Raw genomic sequence first — 17,838 nt, 5'->3', positions numbered from 1 at the left:
CCCCAAATACCTCCCTTCCCATCTCTGAAGTGGAAACCCTCTTTCTAAGCGAAAATGAAAGAACACCTCCTTTACGGCCCCCTCCTGCCTAAACAGATGTGACCCCTCTTCTTTGACCCCCGCACACTACTTGTTACCATGACGATGCTCTTTAAGGCACGACTCACTATGCCCAGTTCTTGGATAAGAAGAGAGAGGTTGGCGGAGGTGGTCCAAGCTCCTGCAGCCGATGAGCGGCCGGGATGGGCCTGCACCCGTGTCTGTGACCCCACAGTCCATGTTTCCACCCCAGCTGTTCGTGAGGTTCTCAGGACAGATACCACCATCGCTGGGGTGATTTTACTGATGAGGAAAGAAGGTTCAGGGAGCTGGAAACTTACCCAGGGTCACTCAGCTTTTGATGCCAAGTCCAGGGTCTTAGCCTGATCGCTGGGGCTCAGCGGACGACACTCCAGCCCTTGCTCCTCTGCGTGGTCTGCGGCGCAGTGCCCCAGCCAGACCAGCTGAAGCAGCATCTCCCTGGGGACTCGTGTGCACGTGAGTGTTTTCAACGCTCTGCTTTGGCTTCCTCTGCGGCCCAGCTTCAGTGGGGTGTCTTCTGCTGTCGCTGGGGGGATCCCTGCAGTCTGGCTTCTAGGTGTAGGGTCTGTAAACTGACAGACCCACCCCAGTCCCCCCAAATTTCCAAGAGCTGAGAAAACCACAAAGGGAATGCAGCTGTGAGTCCTGGGTCGGGGAGATGCCTGGCCTGAGTGCGTGGGGAAGCGCAGAGCTCCGCCAGGGCTCGGGCAGAGGAGGACCTGCACCCCTGGGGCTGGAGCCCAGCTCCTTGGGGTCCTGCGGCCGCTGACTCCGACTCCTCCGTGGCACGGTGAGTGCCGCTCGCCTACTTAATGGAAGCCCAGGGAAGCGAGGGGCCTCGCCCACAGCCTCCCAGCTGGCGGGAGGCAGAGCTGGAACGCGAACCCAGTTCCAGATGCTCCGAAGCCCTTGCTCTCTCTAGCGTCCTCAGTTAGAGCTGCACTCCACCAGACTCGGGAGTCAGTTGCCACCTGTTAAGCACATGCTTGTAACAAATGTTAACCATCACGATGATTATAATGAGAGGCTGCTTCATTCTGACTCCATGCCCCAAAGGCTGGAGAAAACCGTGGATCCCGTCTGGGCCTCAGAGCAGCCCCTTCTCAGTGTTACTCAAGTGCCACACTGTGTGGGTGTGTGTCTGTGTGCGCGTGTGTTGGTTGGGGGATGGGGGGCACAAGCCTGGGAACACCTGGGCCAGGATCCTCTGGCTGACGTGCTCTTGCTTGTGTCCTTTCCTGCTCAGCCCTGCGCCGCAGGCAGTGCAGAGGAGGGCATGTGCTTCTCCCCACTCCGCAGAAGCTCCACAGAGATCACAGAGGACCCTCCTCCGTGTCATCTCTCTTCATCCTGCTGTGACTGTCGGTAGCACCAGAAGCTACTCTGGAAGCCTGGCCAGAGACCGACGACCAGGTGCGGGGGCAGCCCGGGTTTCGCAACGTGAAAGGTGAGGAAGGGCAGGAAGAGGGCTGACATCTGAGTGCTGACTCGTGCTGGGTGCACATCACGCCACTGAGCTCTGGCCGCCCCCGTGGTGGCACCAGGACTCCCGGAAACGCACACAGCCAGGCCGCCCCATGAGAATTAGAGCAGGAGGTGAGGGACCGGGTTTGCACACGTGCCTCTGTTTCTTGGAAAAGACACTGAATGAACGCTTTCCACAGTTCTCCACCAGCTCTTATCAATTTAAGACATTTCCAGGAAATAAGACTTCAGCCCAAGGGGGGCCCTGGGTCTACACGTTAGCCAGGCTTGGAGACAACCCGCCTGTCCGTACCTCTCACAGTTAGCAGCGTGTATCGGCTACATCAGCAGCACAAACATAGGCTGATGGCTTTGCTGGAGTCAGAAACAGTGGTGACCTGTGTTCCCCCAACCGCGTTCCACCTAAATATTCTTAGGCACCTGCAAGTTCTATCAGTGTATTGAATTGTCCTCATTTTAATAGTAATGGAAAACACCCCACTTGTTTTTCCTAGTTATAAAAACTTTCTGTTTGCAGTACTAACTTGTAATTAAAAGCCAAAATATCACAGGATAAGGCTTTAGTTTTTTAGGTGGGCGTGTCCCACACTGCAGGCCACTGATGGATCTGGGGGACTCTGCAGAATGTTTTTCCTTTGCAGGATATAAATGCTCTGTGGGAGGGAGCCTAGCATATGCGAATTCCTCTTGGGAGCCCAGGTGGCCCAACTGGCAGGCTTTCAAGACCTCTCTCCTGATGCTCAGATCCTCAGGTGCCCCCAGGCCAGGAGAGGCAGCAAGAACTCACGGGAGGAGCTGGAAAGACTGGCAGGGTTGAGATGGGCTTTCTGCTGGGTGTAAACCTGGTCTTGTGTAACAGGAAGAGACAGGGCTGGCGTGTCCTGCAAATGCGACCCTCAGTAATGGAGGAAAGCCGAATACACCCAGATTAGCTGGAAATCTTACTTTGAGCACTTCTGAATTATCTGGATTTTTTTCAATAAACACCTGTCACCATTTTACGTTACCGTGGAAGGCATGTAATCCAGGGTGGTGGCTGCCTCTGGGAAATGCGTGAGAAGGATGGGGAGCATGCAGGGTGCCTAAGGGGGCTTTAGCTTTACCTGAAAGGTGACACACTGTCCAGCACTGTTGACCCTGGTGAGGCAGTGAGCCTCGGCTGTCTGCTGCATCATCCTCTGTGTCTTCTTCCCGCTGTGGAAGCCTGCACGCCCTTTAAGCCCCAGATGCCCCATCCTGAGCTCTCCAGGCACTCGGTTGCAAAGTGCTCCTTCCCGACATAAAAAGCAGAACAAAGCCACTGTGTGCTGAGTACAAATTTAATAAAGCTTTTGTTGTTTTAATCCGAAGTTATCTATGAAAACAAGCTCCACCCCACAACTTTTCAGAGCCATCAAGAGCCATCGAGGTGTCTGTGAACACCACCTAGAAAAGCACAGACTCAGGGTTTCGGATAGTGCAATACTTCCAGCTGTTGAAGTTAAATGAAATGACAAACTACCCCCCCCCCCCCGTCAGAAGAACAAAGTCGATGCTGGTGCTTAAACGAACCCACTCTCTCTGCATCCCACACTGGCAGACCCCTAGGAATTAAGAATCAAACCTCTTAGTGCAGGGTGACAATCCTTTAGGCACCAGCATAAATGTACCCACCTGCCCAGAGCACAACACACACGTTTAAAAGGAATTTCCCAAGGAATTGAGTGTTTAAAGATAGTGGCAAGTCCACAGAATTGGAGATTACTGACAAATCTTAATAATAATAAGAGTAATAAATTCCTATCTGTCTTTAAATTCCTTGCCGTCTCCCCATCAAGGTAAAACACGTGCTCTGTTTTGCAGAAGCCTGGGGCTCTAACATGGCCAAACGTGAGCCTGGGCAGGATGCCAGCACCTGGCTGAAACCCTCTGCCGGAGGCCATGGAGACAGGTCCTGCCCGCTTTGCCACCAACATGAAGGTTCTTTCTGGAAGGTGTTTTGCTATGTGGAAGAGAGCTGTGAGTCCTCTGCCGGCTCCTGGCCTCTAGTCTGGCTTCAGTCTGGCTGGTGGGGATGCACCGGGAGTGTGGTGACGTGGGCGAGGTGGGTGGCTGTCCACACAGAACAGTAACATGGCTTCTGCCTCAATTCCCTGGATCTAGAGTACAGTTCTCGTGATAAAGGTGAAGAATGACGGCAGAAGAGTGCAATGAGTTGGAAGAGAAAACAAAGTGAAAAACCCCAAACCAAAAAACCCGGAGGGCCCGTAAGTCTCCTCAGCCTCATGAGCCTCCGTCAGTGCAAAGGGCTCCCGGGTTCCCAGTGCTGAGGAAGGACGGGAAACAAGACCCAAGTTTCTTGGGACTTTTACAATCTACAGAGTAAAGCCACTGCCCAGATGGGACAGGTACCTTCAGCTGGTGTTTGTTCCTCACTAGACGACAAGTGTGGCCAACAAGCAGGGGAAAGGCAGCCGCCCTCCCCAGGAATCAGCAGGCTTCGAGTAACAGCTAGCGCCTTCTGGAAACGGAGCTGCTCTTAAGGAATGACGGGTTTTTTCTCCCAAACCCGGGATGCCAACGTGAGTGCCCAAGACGGGAGCAAGCCAGAAGGGGCTCCCTGGCAGCCCGGCTGCTGAGGACCCGGAGCATCTGAGGTGAGAATGGGCAGAGGACCGCCGCCGAGTGGAACTCGGGGCTCTGAGGTGGGAGCAGCGCCCTGAGCTTCCAGTGCTCTGTGGTCTCATCGGCAGGCACCTCTGCTGCCCGGGAGCAGGTGGGCCTGGCTATCTGGAGAGAGGCTGCTGCGGACGGGACGGAGGCTGAGACTCTGCAGGGTGCATAGAGGCTTGGCGAGGCCTTACCTGAGTAAAGAGTTTTCAGAAACGGAAGGGACGCATCTCACGTTAGGTCGGCTTCATGCATTCAGGCCCACTCCCTGAAAACCACTCCGGAACCTTGGTGTTCCTGGGACTTGTTCATGCATGGCTCGCTCAGAAAGTTAAGGAACAGAAACTCACGAAAAGACCAAATTAACAAAAAGAGAAGCCCCACTGCCATCACAGGCCTCGGCTTCAGGCCGCTGTAAAGTAGGAAAGAAGGACCAATGCTGGCGGAATCTGGAGGTTTATTTTCAACACCCCCTTCCTGTTAGTGTCACCTGGAGAGTGCTGGGTAGCTTTGTCACGTGCATCCAAAGTTCTTGAGGCCACAGGGGACGTCTCATGGCTATAGAGAGGGTCTGGGGGCCACCGTGCCCTGGCACGTCAGTCGTGCTCCCAGGGGAACGTCGCCTCTTGGGGCTGAGGGTGGCTGGGAGCTAGGAGAGCTCGAAGCCCGTGTTCATGCTGATGGCGTAGCGCAGCTTCTCCCGCAGGACGCTCTTCTTGCTGTAGTTGGGCAGCTTGAGCAGGTTGAAGCAGGTGGAGGAGGTGGGCAGGCGGCCACCTGGCTCCCGCTTGCGGATGGTAAAGAAGCCACGCAGGACGCTGCCCAGGGTATCGCCAGTGTCCTGCAAGCACACCCCACAGCCTCAGGTTGGGGGGCGCCTGGGGAGAGGGCTGGACCGGCCCCCTGCGGAGGACAACCAGCCTGGAGAGGTGGGTGCACAGAAGCAAGCCTGGCTCCTGGGGTCCTGCACGGCGGAAGCCTGCATGAAGCAGCACTTGGAAACAGGACCTCTGGTTTAACTGCTAACCATCGGTAAACCAAAGTGCAAAGAGCCGGAACACTGTAAAAATGTTATGGTAACAAACTCCTGACCTTGCCAGCGCTGCGGCCTGCGACAGACCGTAACTTGGGGCAGCCTTCCTTAAGTGAGGGGGCTGAGGGTCGTCTAGTGTCACCTAAGAGGAGGGATCAGCGTGAGGGCGGTGGCATCGTGGAAGGCAGCTACACTCAGAGGCCACTGGGTTTTTGTGGGGAGGAGAAACTTTTAACAACGGCTACCATGTGAGCACCCACTGCGGGTCAGGCTTGTGGCACACAGAGCACGATAACCCCTAGGGCGCCCACTCTCCCGCTGCAGAGGAGGGAATGAGGCCGCGTACCCAGGTGTGCACAGCCGGCAGGTGGAGGAGTTGAAGCCTGCGCTTGTCCAATTCCTGAGCCCACGTTCCGACCCCTCTCCCACACTGCCGCTCAGACCTGTACCAGCAGCTACGAAAAATGCCCCGCAGGTATTCTTCCCTGAGGGAGTAACGAGGAAGGGACCTCCAGGAGAGCTGAGGCCCCAAAGTGGCCCACCTGTGCTCCTGGCCCGAGAACCGCGACACCTCCTCACCCGGCCAAGGAGGCTGGCTGCCCGCCCTGTGGATACGACTGGGCAGGCACCCCACCCGGTAGGTGCAGCAGACCTCACCAAGAGGGGCCGGCTCTTCCCCAGCAGCGGTACCTGATCATCCGACACTTCCACACAGCGGATAGAGAAGGGAGGCTTGAGGTAGGCAAATCCCAGGAGCGGGGGCCTGGAGCAGCTGGTCACAAACTGCAACACAAAGCAGGGCCGGGAGTCAGAGTGGGCCTGGCTGACGCCGCCCTCAGGGAGAGACCACTCGACAAGAGCACCGTAGAGGGAGGAGCCGGGGGGCCCGCTAAGCGTGTCAGGGGGAGGCCTGAGCTGAGGGCCGAGGCCAGGGGCACACAGCACACCACCAAGCGTGAGTGCTCGCTCTGCACCTGCCTTGCCGCTCGGCTTCTTCGCCACGCAGAGGATGTGCACGCGCGCCTGCTGGGTTGCCGGGCAGCCTCTGTGAGCTTGGTTCCCAATCTCCTCTCAGCACGCTAACAAAAACCAGGCCTCAGGAGCCAGCGGGGCTGAGGGCAGACCAAGGTACTGGATGCCCCAAATGGGGCCTGTGGGCAGCCAGCCTCGCTTCCTTGCTACACTCTTGGAATTCCTTGCATTTTCCAGATGGTAGCTCCTGTGTCATTTCCCAAAATGACTAGTCCTGCCTGGACAGAGGCATGAAATCCAAGTGCTTAACCTGCACAGGGAAATCCTAAGAAACCGTTCGCTTTCTTTAGTTCAACATTAGCCCAACGCTCTCCCTTCTCCAGGGGATCTAGGGACCTGCTACTTACAACACCAAGCTGTGCTTCAAAACTCCGTGTCAGGCTGAGTGTTTAGGTCTTAAAATAAATATTACCCTTTAAACAATGTCATGAAGGTAGTGAGATTCCTGAGACGATCCAAAAAGTTTACGTGTCATGCTTCAGAAACGGTTTTTACAAGAAGTATTGACAAGATATATTACTATCCTAATATCCTGTATTTTCCACCATAAAGAACGCAGCAGCAGATCCTATTTAGAAGCATTTCCACACCGTGCTGTGTCCTCTGTGAACCCGAGCTCAGCTAATCATACCACAGGTGCTGTGTGACTCGACCCGTTTGAAGGATGAGGAAACAGACGCAGGTGAGTCTATGCCCCTCCCAGTTCAGGCTGATCAGGCCTGCTGCCCGCTGCCAGCCAGAGCTGGTCCAGGGAGGGAGGGGTGGTCAGTCTCCTGGGACAGGAGGAGGATTGGAGGGCAGGGAGAACCTTGGGGCTCTGCTATCACTATATTTAAAGAAAGCACAGTCACATTCTCTCCTGTACAACAGTTCTGTGGCTTCCCCCTGGCTCTGGGGCTGTCTGCAGCCACAGAAAAGGGCAGGCACAGGGCAAGGAACTGCAGGTGTGGTGACAGGCCACCCAGAGACATAAATATGCCTGCTGTGAGGGGCACCGACCACGTGGTTAGGAGAGACCGGCTTTCCTCTTTCTAGGAGAGGGGGGTAAGCAGCTCTACAGGTTGGCAGAGATTGTTATGCCTACAAGAGGCCCTGTTGGAAAAACTGGTTCTCTTGAGAATCAACTTCTGGAATTGGCCCCCTGCACGTATAGATAACGTATGAAATACCTTCAGAAACATGGCTCTCTCGTCGGGCGTGAAGTCTGAGGCCAGGATATCCCAGAGCCAGATAATGACCCTGTGACTTCCATGGAAACCACCGTAGTACACTGTGTGCTTCCTGAAAACAATGCAGACAAGGGCTCAACCACACATTCTATGGGCGCTTACAGACAAAGGCAGGCATGGAATTTAGACAAGCGGCACAGCAAACTCTGGCCAGCCTGGGTGACGACAAACTTCTCTTAAGCCAGAAGTTCGTGCCTTAGTAACCCCAGGTTCCGGAAGCTCAGTGGGTGGAGCGTTGCATTGTAGGCCCTGTTGTTTCCCAGCAGAAGCTGACGGGAGACCCTGCACCACTGTTTCCTAGGACTTTGGAGAGCCCCACGGGCCTCAAGCTCTGCTTCTGCTTCTCAGTCTCCAGGCAGACAAGGGCTTGAGCTTTTCTTCCAAAGCAACTCACCCAGAGATCAGGGAAGAGGAGTCCATCTGGAGACAGGACCCTGAAAACTCTCCAAAAGGAACCCAAAAAAGGAGCAGCTTGCTTTTTTGGAGGCCTAAGAATTTCAACCTTGCCCCTGCACTCACTCCTTACTTTAAATCTTCCAGATCGATCTCAGCATTGTCCCCGGAGATGAGTCGCTGTAGCTCAGGGGTCGAGAACATCCGGGTCCACTCAGGTTTGATGATGGAACGGAATCCACTAATGAGGGCAGCTGTCTGGTTCTTGATTTGAGTGTGCATTCGAAAGTGGGCCATCAGATGGATGTAGCTAATTCTGTTGCCAACAAGGGAAAACAACGGAAATTAACAGGACAGGGTGGGCAGTTGCTGATGGGCTGAAAGATGAGTCCAGTCAGTTCTGAACCATTTTACAAAAACACAAATAGCACCAGAGCACTTCACCAGAACAACGGCGATGAGGATGACAGCCCTCCTGAACGGCCCACGGTGTGCCACTGTGAAAGCGTTAGTGTCAAGGGCGTCACCTCATGCACTCCTCGCGAAAGCCAGTGGGTCAGACGTTGGGGTAACCTCACTGTCAAGAATCAAAGTGAGGCATCTCCAGCTAAGGAGAGGGCCCTTCTTTGGACAAAGGGACTTTTATTTAACTTCATCCTTTTGGACATAAACCAATTAAGATACTGTTCAGTCCTCCAGAGAAAAATTGTTTCATGTTGAAACTTGAACCAAAACCTTGCTAGACTGGACAAGGAGTCTAGGCCATGAGAAGGTAAGGCTGCGGAAAGTTTTAACCACACGCAGCTGGCTGACGATTAGGCTTAATGAGGAAGTTGGAGCACTAACAACGGTTCCCAGCAGCCGGTCTTCCAGGACTGCTTTCACCAACACAAGTAGTTCATCTGCAGCTGCACGGCACAGTGCAATGCTTCTGCCCAGGTGAAATCCCTTTTCACAGGCTTGCCAGCATTGCTGATTTCTTAGCAAACCATTTATTCAGATGAAAGAATGTGAGCCCAGCCCAGGTGCAACTCTCAAAATTCCAAATTAGTACAGTCCAAATAAATCTGTTTTACCCCACGATGCTCAGATCTGAGTTACTGACCTGGAAAATATGCCTATTTAAAAAAAGCTTCCAGTGGCAAGCTTGCACACTGATATACTTAAATATGATTTTTTTCTATCACTGCTATTTCTTTCATGTACTCGTTGAAGCAGGTGACTAATACTGTTCCATTTTACCAAAAGAGGGAGGGAGCCTCGGAGACTTTCCCATCAAACACCCAGGAAGTGCAAGCTCAAGTATCTCTGCAGGAGCAGGTCCTGGTGATGTCTTTTAAGAGTCTGCAGGACTGAACGTCCTTGCCCTTATACTGGGGTTTTATGCTAAGAACACGTAAGAGTTAGTGAAATGACTTTCCACGTAGGTTTCCAGGCAGGACAGGAACCTCACTCCAACCCAGGCTGTATCAACCCACCTCCACTGGCTGCTGTACATACGGCTCCTACCATCGTCCCCGTGCCATGCCTGGCAAAACAGGGCCCATCTGAGGGTAACATATCTGATGATGGTGAGATCACTGCTCTCATTTATTAAGGGCCTCCTTTGAGCCAGACATCCTGGAAGGTACTTTACATGCATTCTCATGTGAAACCCTCTGAAGGGATGATTACAGGCACACGGTGGGCAGGCTCAGGGCCCACCCTGCTCTCTGACACCCCCAGGCAGCTTCCACCCACCCTGTGGCCCCTGTACTTTCTGTCACTCTAAGGCCCCGTGGCCAAGAGTCAAAATGGGTGTATTTCAATCATGATGAGAATTGGGTCTGCTCTCCCAACTATTCTGACAGTCTAAATAAAAGCTCCCCGAGTGCGTGGACTGACTGATCCGACCTGAGAGGGACACGATGCTTGGGGACACTGGGCTGTGAGGTGCATCTGATCCAAATGACTCACCGGGTAGGACTAAGCTCTCGCTTGTCACTGAAGAGAGTGATGCTCAGATTAACAGTTCAGATGCTCAGCTGAGCCTAGTGGCAGGAGATTGACAGACTGACAAAAGGGCCAATCTACTCCTTGAGCCGGGTCCTACCGTTTAATTAGGTGAGTACAGGGCTGGGTGGAGACATGCATGCAGGGGCTTTGCTTTGAGGGACCATTGATGACAGATTCCTAAAAGCCTGTTATCTGTGACAAGAGCTGCTGGGCCTCAGGGTCTCTCCACGTCCAAGGACCTGTCTGCTGCATCTGAATTCATCACTGTGTCTTCTCAAGAACAGTGTTTTATACAACTGCCACACACCCTCATTCTAAAATGATCTGCCCCTCCAAGGAGTCTTTCCACCTCCGTGCCCTCTGGGTTCAGGACTTCGTGCCCGACTGTCTCAGAACCCATCTGTCTGCATCTAGAACCGTCATTAAATTTCTAGGAACACCACAGCCTGGGTGCCTCTGACCTTAGAAGTGCTACTGCAAATATAAATTGTCAATTCTTATTTTGCAAATCGAATTTAATACGATTTCGGCCTATGAACTGTAACCAGTAAATTCCATTATGATGTTTATGGCCTCTTTCTACTTCAATTTATCTTAATAAATTCTCAAAGTAAGCCCAGAGAGCCAGAATGAAGTCTTTTCAAGTGGTGACCTTAAAAATCTAATTGCCATACTCACTTGTTTTCATTTGTAACAGGAATGGTCTTCCCTCCAGGAATCAGTTCATGGCAAACAAGCTGGGGGAGAGGAAGGGGAACAATTACTCAAGAGAATTCTAATGAGAAAATAAAGCTTCCTGAAGATGGAAGGGCCTGATGCCGACATCCATAATAACGACAGAGGAAGATGAGACATGTTTGGGAACAATCATTTTCACAAAAAGCCAGGGCTTAAATATCAACAAGCCGGCCCTGCATGATCAATATGACAGGTTCCTTCCCATCTGATCCTCGTACAAACGTGTGTATTAAGGCCCCGGGGTGTTGTAGAGGGGAACGTGTTAGCAACGAAGAGCACAGGAGGACAGATAAATAAATGCTGGTACAACCATACCTTGGAATACAGTGGCGCTATTAAAAAATATGATGAAAAAGTATATTTCTTGAAAAGGTGGGGGGGAAAGAGCAGATTATATAACAGCAGTCAAGGTATGCAAAAAATTATATATGTGCCCAGGGAGAAAAAACCTAAAAAGGCTCAGGCCACATGTTAACAGTGGCCCTCTCCAGGCACCAGCACTATAGGTGGTTTTCACTTTCACCTTTATGCTTTTATTGTAGCTGAATTTTTGGTTAGAAGTTTGCATTATTTTTATAGTCAGGACAGAAAATTAAGAATGTCGGGAAGAAGTCTCAAAATTAAAGATTAAAGTCTCTGATTAAAGATTCAAAAACGCTATAGAATCAACTGCTTTCCTCAACTTCAAGAAGTCTTGTGGGTCGCCTAAAAATCAAAGAATGCATCATTTCAAAGCCAATTTTAATAGAAATTCTACTAACATAATGTACTGTAACTCTAGAGACCTGGAAAGGAGTAACGGTGCCCTCTAGTCCCACTGCTATCAACATCTCGGGGCTGACGCCGCAGGATGTTAAAGCTGGATGGCCCTTAGGAATGCCCAGCCAGGTGTTTCCCACAATAGGTTGCAGGGAACCCCTGATCTGTGCACCACCATCTGGAGAATCTCTCTGTGACGTGGTGTGCGCTCCCTGAAAGAGGAGTTCTGTGACCAAATGAGCTGGGGAAGGTTGAGGTTAACCCAGCCACAGCAGGTTTCTGTCTCATGGGTTTCTTAGCCCTGGCGTGCCAGCGTGCTCAGTGGTCCTCCAGGAGGAGGACAGGGCGTGCGGTCTAGAGGGCGTCTGGTGACACTGGTCCCAGCAAGGACTAATTCGGCAAATGGTATTTGTTGAGATAAGGAAAGTGTGGCTCAGGGAGACTGAGTGACCTCGCTGAGGCCCTGGGAAGTCGGTCCTGTACTACGAGCTCCAGAGCGGCCCTAACACCACATGCACACTGGGGCTCATGCAGGGGTCCGGGGATGCACATGGAGGGACTGGGAGCCCTGCAAGGAAAATCAGGACAGAGAAAGTCCGGGGGAAGCCCCTCTGCTGCCACAACTTCAAGGGTCTTTTTTCCCGGCTCTGCTCTCCATGCCGAGGAGGAGCAAGGACAGGGTTCTGTTAGAGGCACACCCTGTCAGGTGGTTCCTTCCCCATGTCTCAGTCATGATCCTCTGGAACAGCTAATCCTCACCATGGTAACGAAAGGCAGTGTACAAAGTAGGAGTCACAGCTTCCATCAGAAATGACCCCAAAGTGCCCTGGAAGCAGAGCAGGGTCTCGGTGGGAGCTCTCTGGGTGGCGAGCAGGCCAAGGCCAGGTCAGCTGGGAAGGGGAGGGGAGCGCCCTCCCTCCTGGCAGGGTGGCAAAGGGGCTGGGGAGGCAGAGGAGAAGGGTGGACAGACAGACAGACACAGCCCCAGTCTGTGGGTCTCCTGGGGAAAACACCCAGACTAGGGCAGGTCTTAGGAAGCCAAAGTGGGGAGGGGGAACAAGGTTCAGCCAGAGGCCCACCTACCTGACCCATGACATCCTCATCATATGACAGTGTCAGGCCCAAGTCAGCAATGTCCCCATCGTACCGCTAAAGCAACAGAGAAAGGGACAATGTAGGGGCCAAGGAGTGCTACATCCTTGAAGGTTTTAACACTCCCCGCCCATGACATCGGCTTGGGCAGCTACCACCGTGGCTGCCGTACAACTTGAAACAAAGGAAAAGGCCACTCGCCACCTGGAGGAAGGAGGCTGTGGGCCACTCGCCACCTGGAGGAAGGAGGCTGTGAGCATCAGTCCCGGGAGGAAGTGCTCAGGCAGGGACACGAGGCCCTGCAGTGGCTAAGGAGTGTGCCACTTCACCACAGCAGGAAATCCCACTCCACCCCACGACGACGGGGTAGAGCTGAACCCCACGGGGCGTCACTTGGCTGAGTTCACACCGGCACTCAGCTAAGCCATGCCGCCTTCCACACTGACCTTAATGGAAGTGAGGTTTTTATAGAACTCGGAATCCAGAGAAGGCAGTTCATCCACAGAGCTGTAGAAGACACTGTGGTGGTGCCCGAGCAGCTGGCTCAGGAAGAAGGATGCAAAGGGCACGTCCACCACAATTCCCTGCCAGAGAGGAGACAGGAGCTGCCACCTGCTGCCCAGCAGCCTGTCTCGGTGATCTCATCCAGGGCGGCTCGGGCTGCAGATGGGGCTCCGAGGGCGCCAATGACATCTCTAGACTTCCTAAATTTTCAATCTGGAGAGCGATACATCCCTACCACCTAAACACAGTCGAGCGCCTCCTGGGGACATTACCACATAGTGGTTAAGGGCCCAGGCTTTGCAGCGGCACAGCTCAGGGATCGCACCTCAGCTCCGCTGCTGCTAGACCACGGGGCATTGGCTTTATCATCTGTAAACGGGGACCAGAAGAGCCTCAGTTTTAAGGGTTAAACGAACAAGGTGGGGGAAGTTTCCAGGAGGAAGGGATAGCTGGGCAGGAGGCCTTTAGTACAAGGCGCACAGGTGCCCTCCAGGGCTGGAACACAGGTCTGTCTGGCCCCAGCACGGGGTGTGAAGGAGGGGGTGAGCGAGAAGGCCAGGGAGGCAAACAGGGCAGATCAGGAAGAGCTCATAAGCCTCCTGGAGTCTGGTTTCTATCCAGAGGGCAGCAGGGAGCCCTGGGAGGGCTCTCCGCATGGGTACTTCCTGTGGGGAGTGGCCTGGAGGCAGGGACACAGCCCGGAAGCCCTTGCACAACGCCAGGAACTTCAGACAGACTGTACTGGGTGGAGAGAGGTGTGCGGGCTGGAGAGACTGAGAAGGGAGAGCCAATCAAACCCCACAACGGGCCTGTCCTGAGGACGAGTGTGAAGTGAGTTAACACAGGCCACTCCTCATCAGGACCCAGGAGGTCCTTATTGCCAGAGAGGGAGGAGACGGAGACTAGGCCCAGGAAGTGGGGGAGGACATTTACAAAGCGAGGAAGTGGTGTTTTTCAGCTGGCCCAGCCTCTCCTGGGTCTCATCACAGCTACACGCTCAAAGGAAAAACACGGCCTATGCCCAGGCAGGGCCTCATGGTTTTTTTTTTTGTTTTTTTCGTTTTGTTTTGTTTGTAAAAAAGAGGAATCAACTGAGAAATTGTCTCCATTTTGCAGATGTGGAAACAGAAGCACAGAGAATGAGCCCAGGCCAACCAGTCCAGGGCAGGAGGAGGCTGGAGGATGCTTGGACTCACATGGGGCACCTGACATCATCACAGCAAGGGCTGAGGCCGTGGACCGGGGCTGTTTACACAGAGAGAATGATGGACTAGAGAGTATGTTCACCCCACATGACCTCCTCTCTCAGCCTGGCCCGCTATAGCTTCTTTGCCTCTGGAAGGCATCCTGGCCTCCCTGGGCTTTGTGATGGGTGTGACACGAGCACTGCTCAGGTGGCGGCCGCTGGGGGTGAGGCAGGCTGGGGAGGGACTGGTCTCCTGTGGCTCTGGAGTCCACTGTGAGGCCACAGGGACAGGCTGCTGATGAGCTGAAGCTGGAGCGTTACTTCCTTCCTGGGGAGCAGGATCCTCAGGGCAGGGGGTAAAGCGCCACCTGGAAGCAGTCCTGCCAGTTGGTGGGCTCTCAGGGGAGAGGGACCAGGAGCTGGGAGGGCTCGCCCAGAGCCTGCAGAAGGCCACACCACCCCGGCCCCATGACACCGGGAGCAGAAGCTCAGACACCCTTCCTCCTAATAACAGTGAGGATGGCAGCTCCGACTTCCCCCGTGACCAGCTGCCAGCCACCGTGGGAGATGTTTACCTGTATTACCTCATTTACCACCTGCAGCAACCCAATAACGTAGCTCTACTATCCCCGCTTCACTGACAAGAACACGGTTGGTGCTGGTTCCCGTCCCTCTCTCCTCACCTTTATCCTTGTGACAGGCAGTTGCCACTATGTACCTGATCACTTACATGTATACGAAGCCCACAGTACTTAGAACATTTTATTTTCCATTCCTGTTCACTGGTTCTTAACGTGCCTACCTCATACACAGCTTTCCCCAGCATCTTGCCCACAAACTCAAACAGCTGCAGGTAATTCTCATGAATGTAGGACGTGGGCGAAGGGTAGAGTCTCTCGTCCCCACTGGTCGTCTGCAAGGCAAAAGGTCGGGTAGGGACAGGGAAGTTAAATGCCTTGCAACAAGCAAGGCCTTCACTTCTCATCTGTCACCTCGAATCTGGCTGCCGTCAACCACGCTCTCGTGCCCTTTAAATACCTTGAACAGGTTGAGCGCTGGGTCAAACACCCTCTTGATGATCTCTTCTAAGAACTCCTTGAAAACACCGTCTTGATCAATCCCTGCCTCGTCCACCCCGAGGTCATTGACAAACTTCACGCGGATGACGCCCTTCATGGCGTGCTGGGAGAGCTGCCGAAGTTGCTCGTAGCCGTCCTGCCAAGGGCAGAATTACCGCCCATTAGGAAGCCAAGGCCCTCTGCATAATTCAGGGCTCCCTCCTCAAAGCTCCCTCTCCTCTGTGGGAAGCATTCCCAGTGTAATTACTAAATGTGTCAGGATGCACGGGTGCATGACGAGAGCCAGCAGTTTTCACCTGCTTCTAGACGACAGCCTGTTAAAAGAAAAACTCATTCTGGGGATGTGACTTTACCACTCTTTGGCAAGGGGAGGCTGCCCTCAGGAGGATGCAGAGCAAGGAGATGGAGAGATCAGACAAGATGAGTCACGACAAGCTCTCGGTCATCAGACAGGACGGAAGACGCTGAGACAAGATGAAAGCTGTAAGATGAAAAATCAGAGGAGCCCCCCCACCACTCAACTCCTGGTACCTTTCCCCAGATCATGAAAGGCTGTGAGTCATGCTGGAAAATTCAGGTTATATCCTGAGGGCGCTGGGGAGCCACAGAAGAGTTTAGGCAGAGAGTCACATGGCTGGCTTTCTGTCTTAGGAAGATTTTTCTGTTGGAAGCAAAGCAGAGGGATGGCAGGGAGCAGGGAGATGGGTGCCAGGAGTGCCGCTGGGCCTGGAGGAGGGCAGAAGCGGTGGGAAGAGAGGCCTCAGCACCTCCGGCTTGCGGTCAGCTCCCTTGAGACACGCAGCCACTGGGTATGTCTCGCTGTCCAGAAAGCTAGGACATGACTCTGGAGCTCTCCTGCTAAATCATCGTGCACGGTCTATCTCTTGATTCTGATCTGTCGAGGCCTTCCCGGCTCCAGAGCCTGTCCTCAAATGTATTCCTGGCAGGTGGGTGCTGACGGGCAAGCTGCTTAGGCTTTCATTTCAGAGCAGTGATTATAAAAAACCGTGCTTAGAACACGATAGGGCCCAGGGGGGAGTACTTTGGCCCAGCCTGAGAGGCCCCATAACCAGGGTCAAACCGATGTCTTTAGATACTGTCACAGAACAGGTTACAAATCAGCTGCCATGTCCTATTGTGGCCACCCCACGTTCCTCCCCTCAGGCACAAGTGCAGTGCTCTCAGATGCTCTGCTGACATCAGACAGGCCATCTCCACAGCACCCACTCACCTGCCAGTCTGGCTCCTTGTCACAAAGCAAATGAGGCCAGTATGGCAAGACCCGTTTTGGGGAACGCTTGCTGCCCTCCTGCCGATCGTGTTTTCATTGTGCTCACCTACTGATGCAAAGGCCTGTGCCATGGTGGCTACCCATCTTATTTAGGAGTTAGGTTCCAAAGTTAGTGAGCAGGGAAAAAAACTACCTCTGAAGTCCCCTAAGTCACCTGAAGGAATAAGAACACGGTTTTGAATGCACAATCCTGAAAAGTACTTTTTTATGCACATGAAATATGAAAATCATTAAGTTAGACAAAAAGGAGAGAAAAACAGGGAGTCACCAGGCAGCTGCTGCAGCATTTCAATCATTCTGCCTAAATGTAAGGTAATTATCTTGGCACTGAGTGGGGACGGGGAGAGAATTCTAACATGCCCCTGCCTGCAGGACTTCCTCCATTCTGCTTTAAAATGATGGCTCCCTAACCTTAGCATGTGTTAGGAGGTGTGTCAGAGTCATGCAGATTAAACGAGATGGTCCATGTGAAAGCTCTTAGCAAGTGGTCAAACTCATGGCAGGTGCTCCAGGAATGTTTGCTGAACTCAAATCTCAGTTTTGCTGGGTCAGCCCCACTTTAGCCTCCCCTTGAAACACTGTAGAGAGGAATTTGCTGCCCACCTCCTCTGACATACTTCCTATTGCACCCCACTGCCCTCTCTGGAGAATTCTATATCTGTGCCCCAGGGGAAGGTGAAAGGGGGACTGGGCGTTCCTCTTCTTTTCTGCATCTCAAAGAGCGGATGCACAGAACACTGAAGGGGAATGGGAGAACTGGCTTCCAGGCCCAGCTCTGTCACTGACACCTGAGTGACCTTGAATTCCTCTGGCCTCAGTCCTGCCTTTGACGGGGTGAGGGGAAAGGGATGAGCAAGGGTGTGTCCACAGCTCCTTCTAGTTCTGCAGTGCTGGTGTTCTGGCCCCCGTTCACCCCTGTGAGGAGAGGCCTTCCTGCAGGACTTTGGACCATCACCTGGAAGCCTAATACACAAGCCTCACCTTCAGTACAAACCATAAACAAGGGGACAGAATAAATGCCCAGGATATCATGGGTCAAACATCGGCTTTTTGATGCCCCCTTGTGTCCTAATCAAGCAAAGGCGACTGGGCTCTCAAGTTCTGATACCCAAACCACTGAATCGTGAGAACTGGGGTAACTGAATCAATGACCCTCTCTCCTTCCTAATTCAGTACGAACACCAGTGATCAATTTCATGACAGGATCTATCCCAATGGAACGTAAAGAGGAAAATGGACTTTGCCTAAAATCTAAGACAGAAATCCCTCCTTTGACGTCCCTGAGGGATGTG

At 53.1% G+C, this 17,838-nt stretch overlaps 1 protein-coding gene across 2 annotated transcripts in view; it reads right to left on the bottom strand.

Annotated features, from left to right (window-relative positions):
• Positions 1-4,655: 4,655 nt before the first annotated feature.
• The window catches only part of UBE3B (ubiquitin protein ligase E3B), a 55,476-nt gene continuing 42,293 nt past the window's right edge, over positions 4,656-17,838 (bottom strand). For both annotated transcript variants that reach the window (XM_060170320.1, XM_060170321.1), the window contains exons 20-28: positions 15,215-15,391; positions 14,979-15,089; positions 12,933-13,070; positions 12,478-12,543; positions 10,576-10,634; positions 8,036-8,218; positions 7,450-7,561; positions 5,939-6,031; positions 4,656-5,056 (exon numbers count right to left, since the gene is read on the bottom strand). In XM_060170320.1, coding sequence (XP_060026303.1) covers positions 4,865-5,056; positions 5,939-6,031; positions 7,450-7,561; positions 8,036-8,218; positions 10,576-10,634; positions 12,478-12,543; positions 12,933-13,070; positions 14,979-15,089; positions 15,215-15,391 — 1,131 coding nt within the window. In that variant the 3' untranslated portion in view covers positions 4,656-4,864. The remainder of the gene's footprint in view (positions 5,057-5,938; positions 6,032-7,449; positions 7,562-8,035; positions 8,219-10,575; positions 10,635-12,477; positions 12,544-12,932; positions 13,071-14,978; positions 15,090-15,214; positions 15,392-17,838) is intronic.

The sequence above is a fragment of the Lagenorhynchus albirostris genome, chromosome 14 (assembly GCF_949774975.1).
Source record: "Lagenorhynchus albirostris chromosome 14, mLagAlb1.1, whole genome shotgun sequence".
NCBI lineage: Eukaryota > Metazoa > Chordata > Mammalia > Artiodactyla > Delphinidae > Lagenorhynchus > Lagenorhynchus albirostris.
This window is presented reverse-complemented; position numbering and strand designations above follow the sequence as displayed.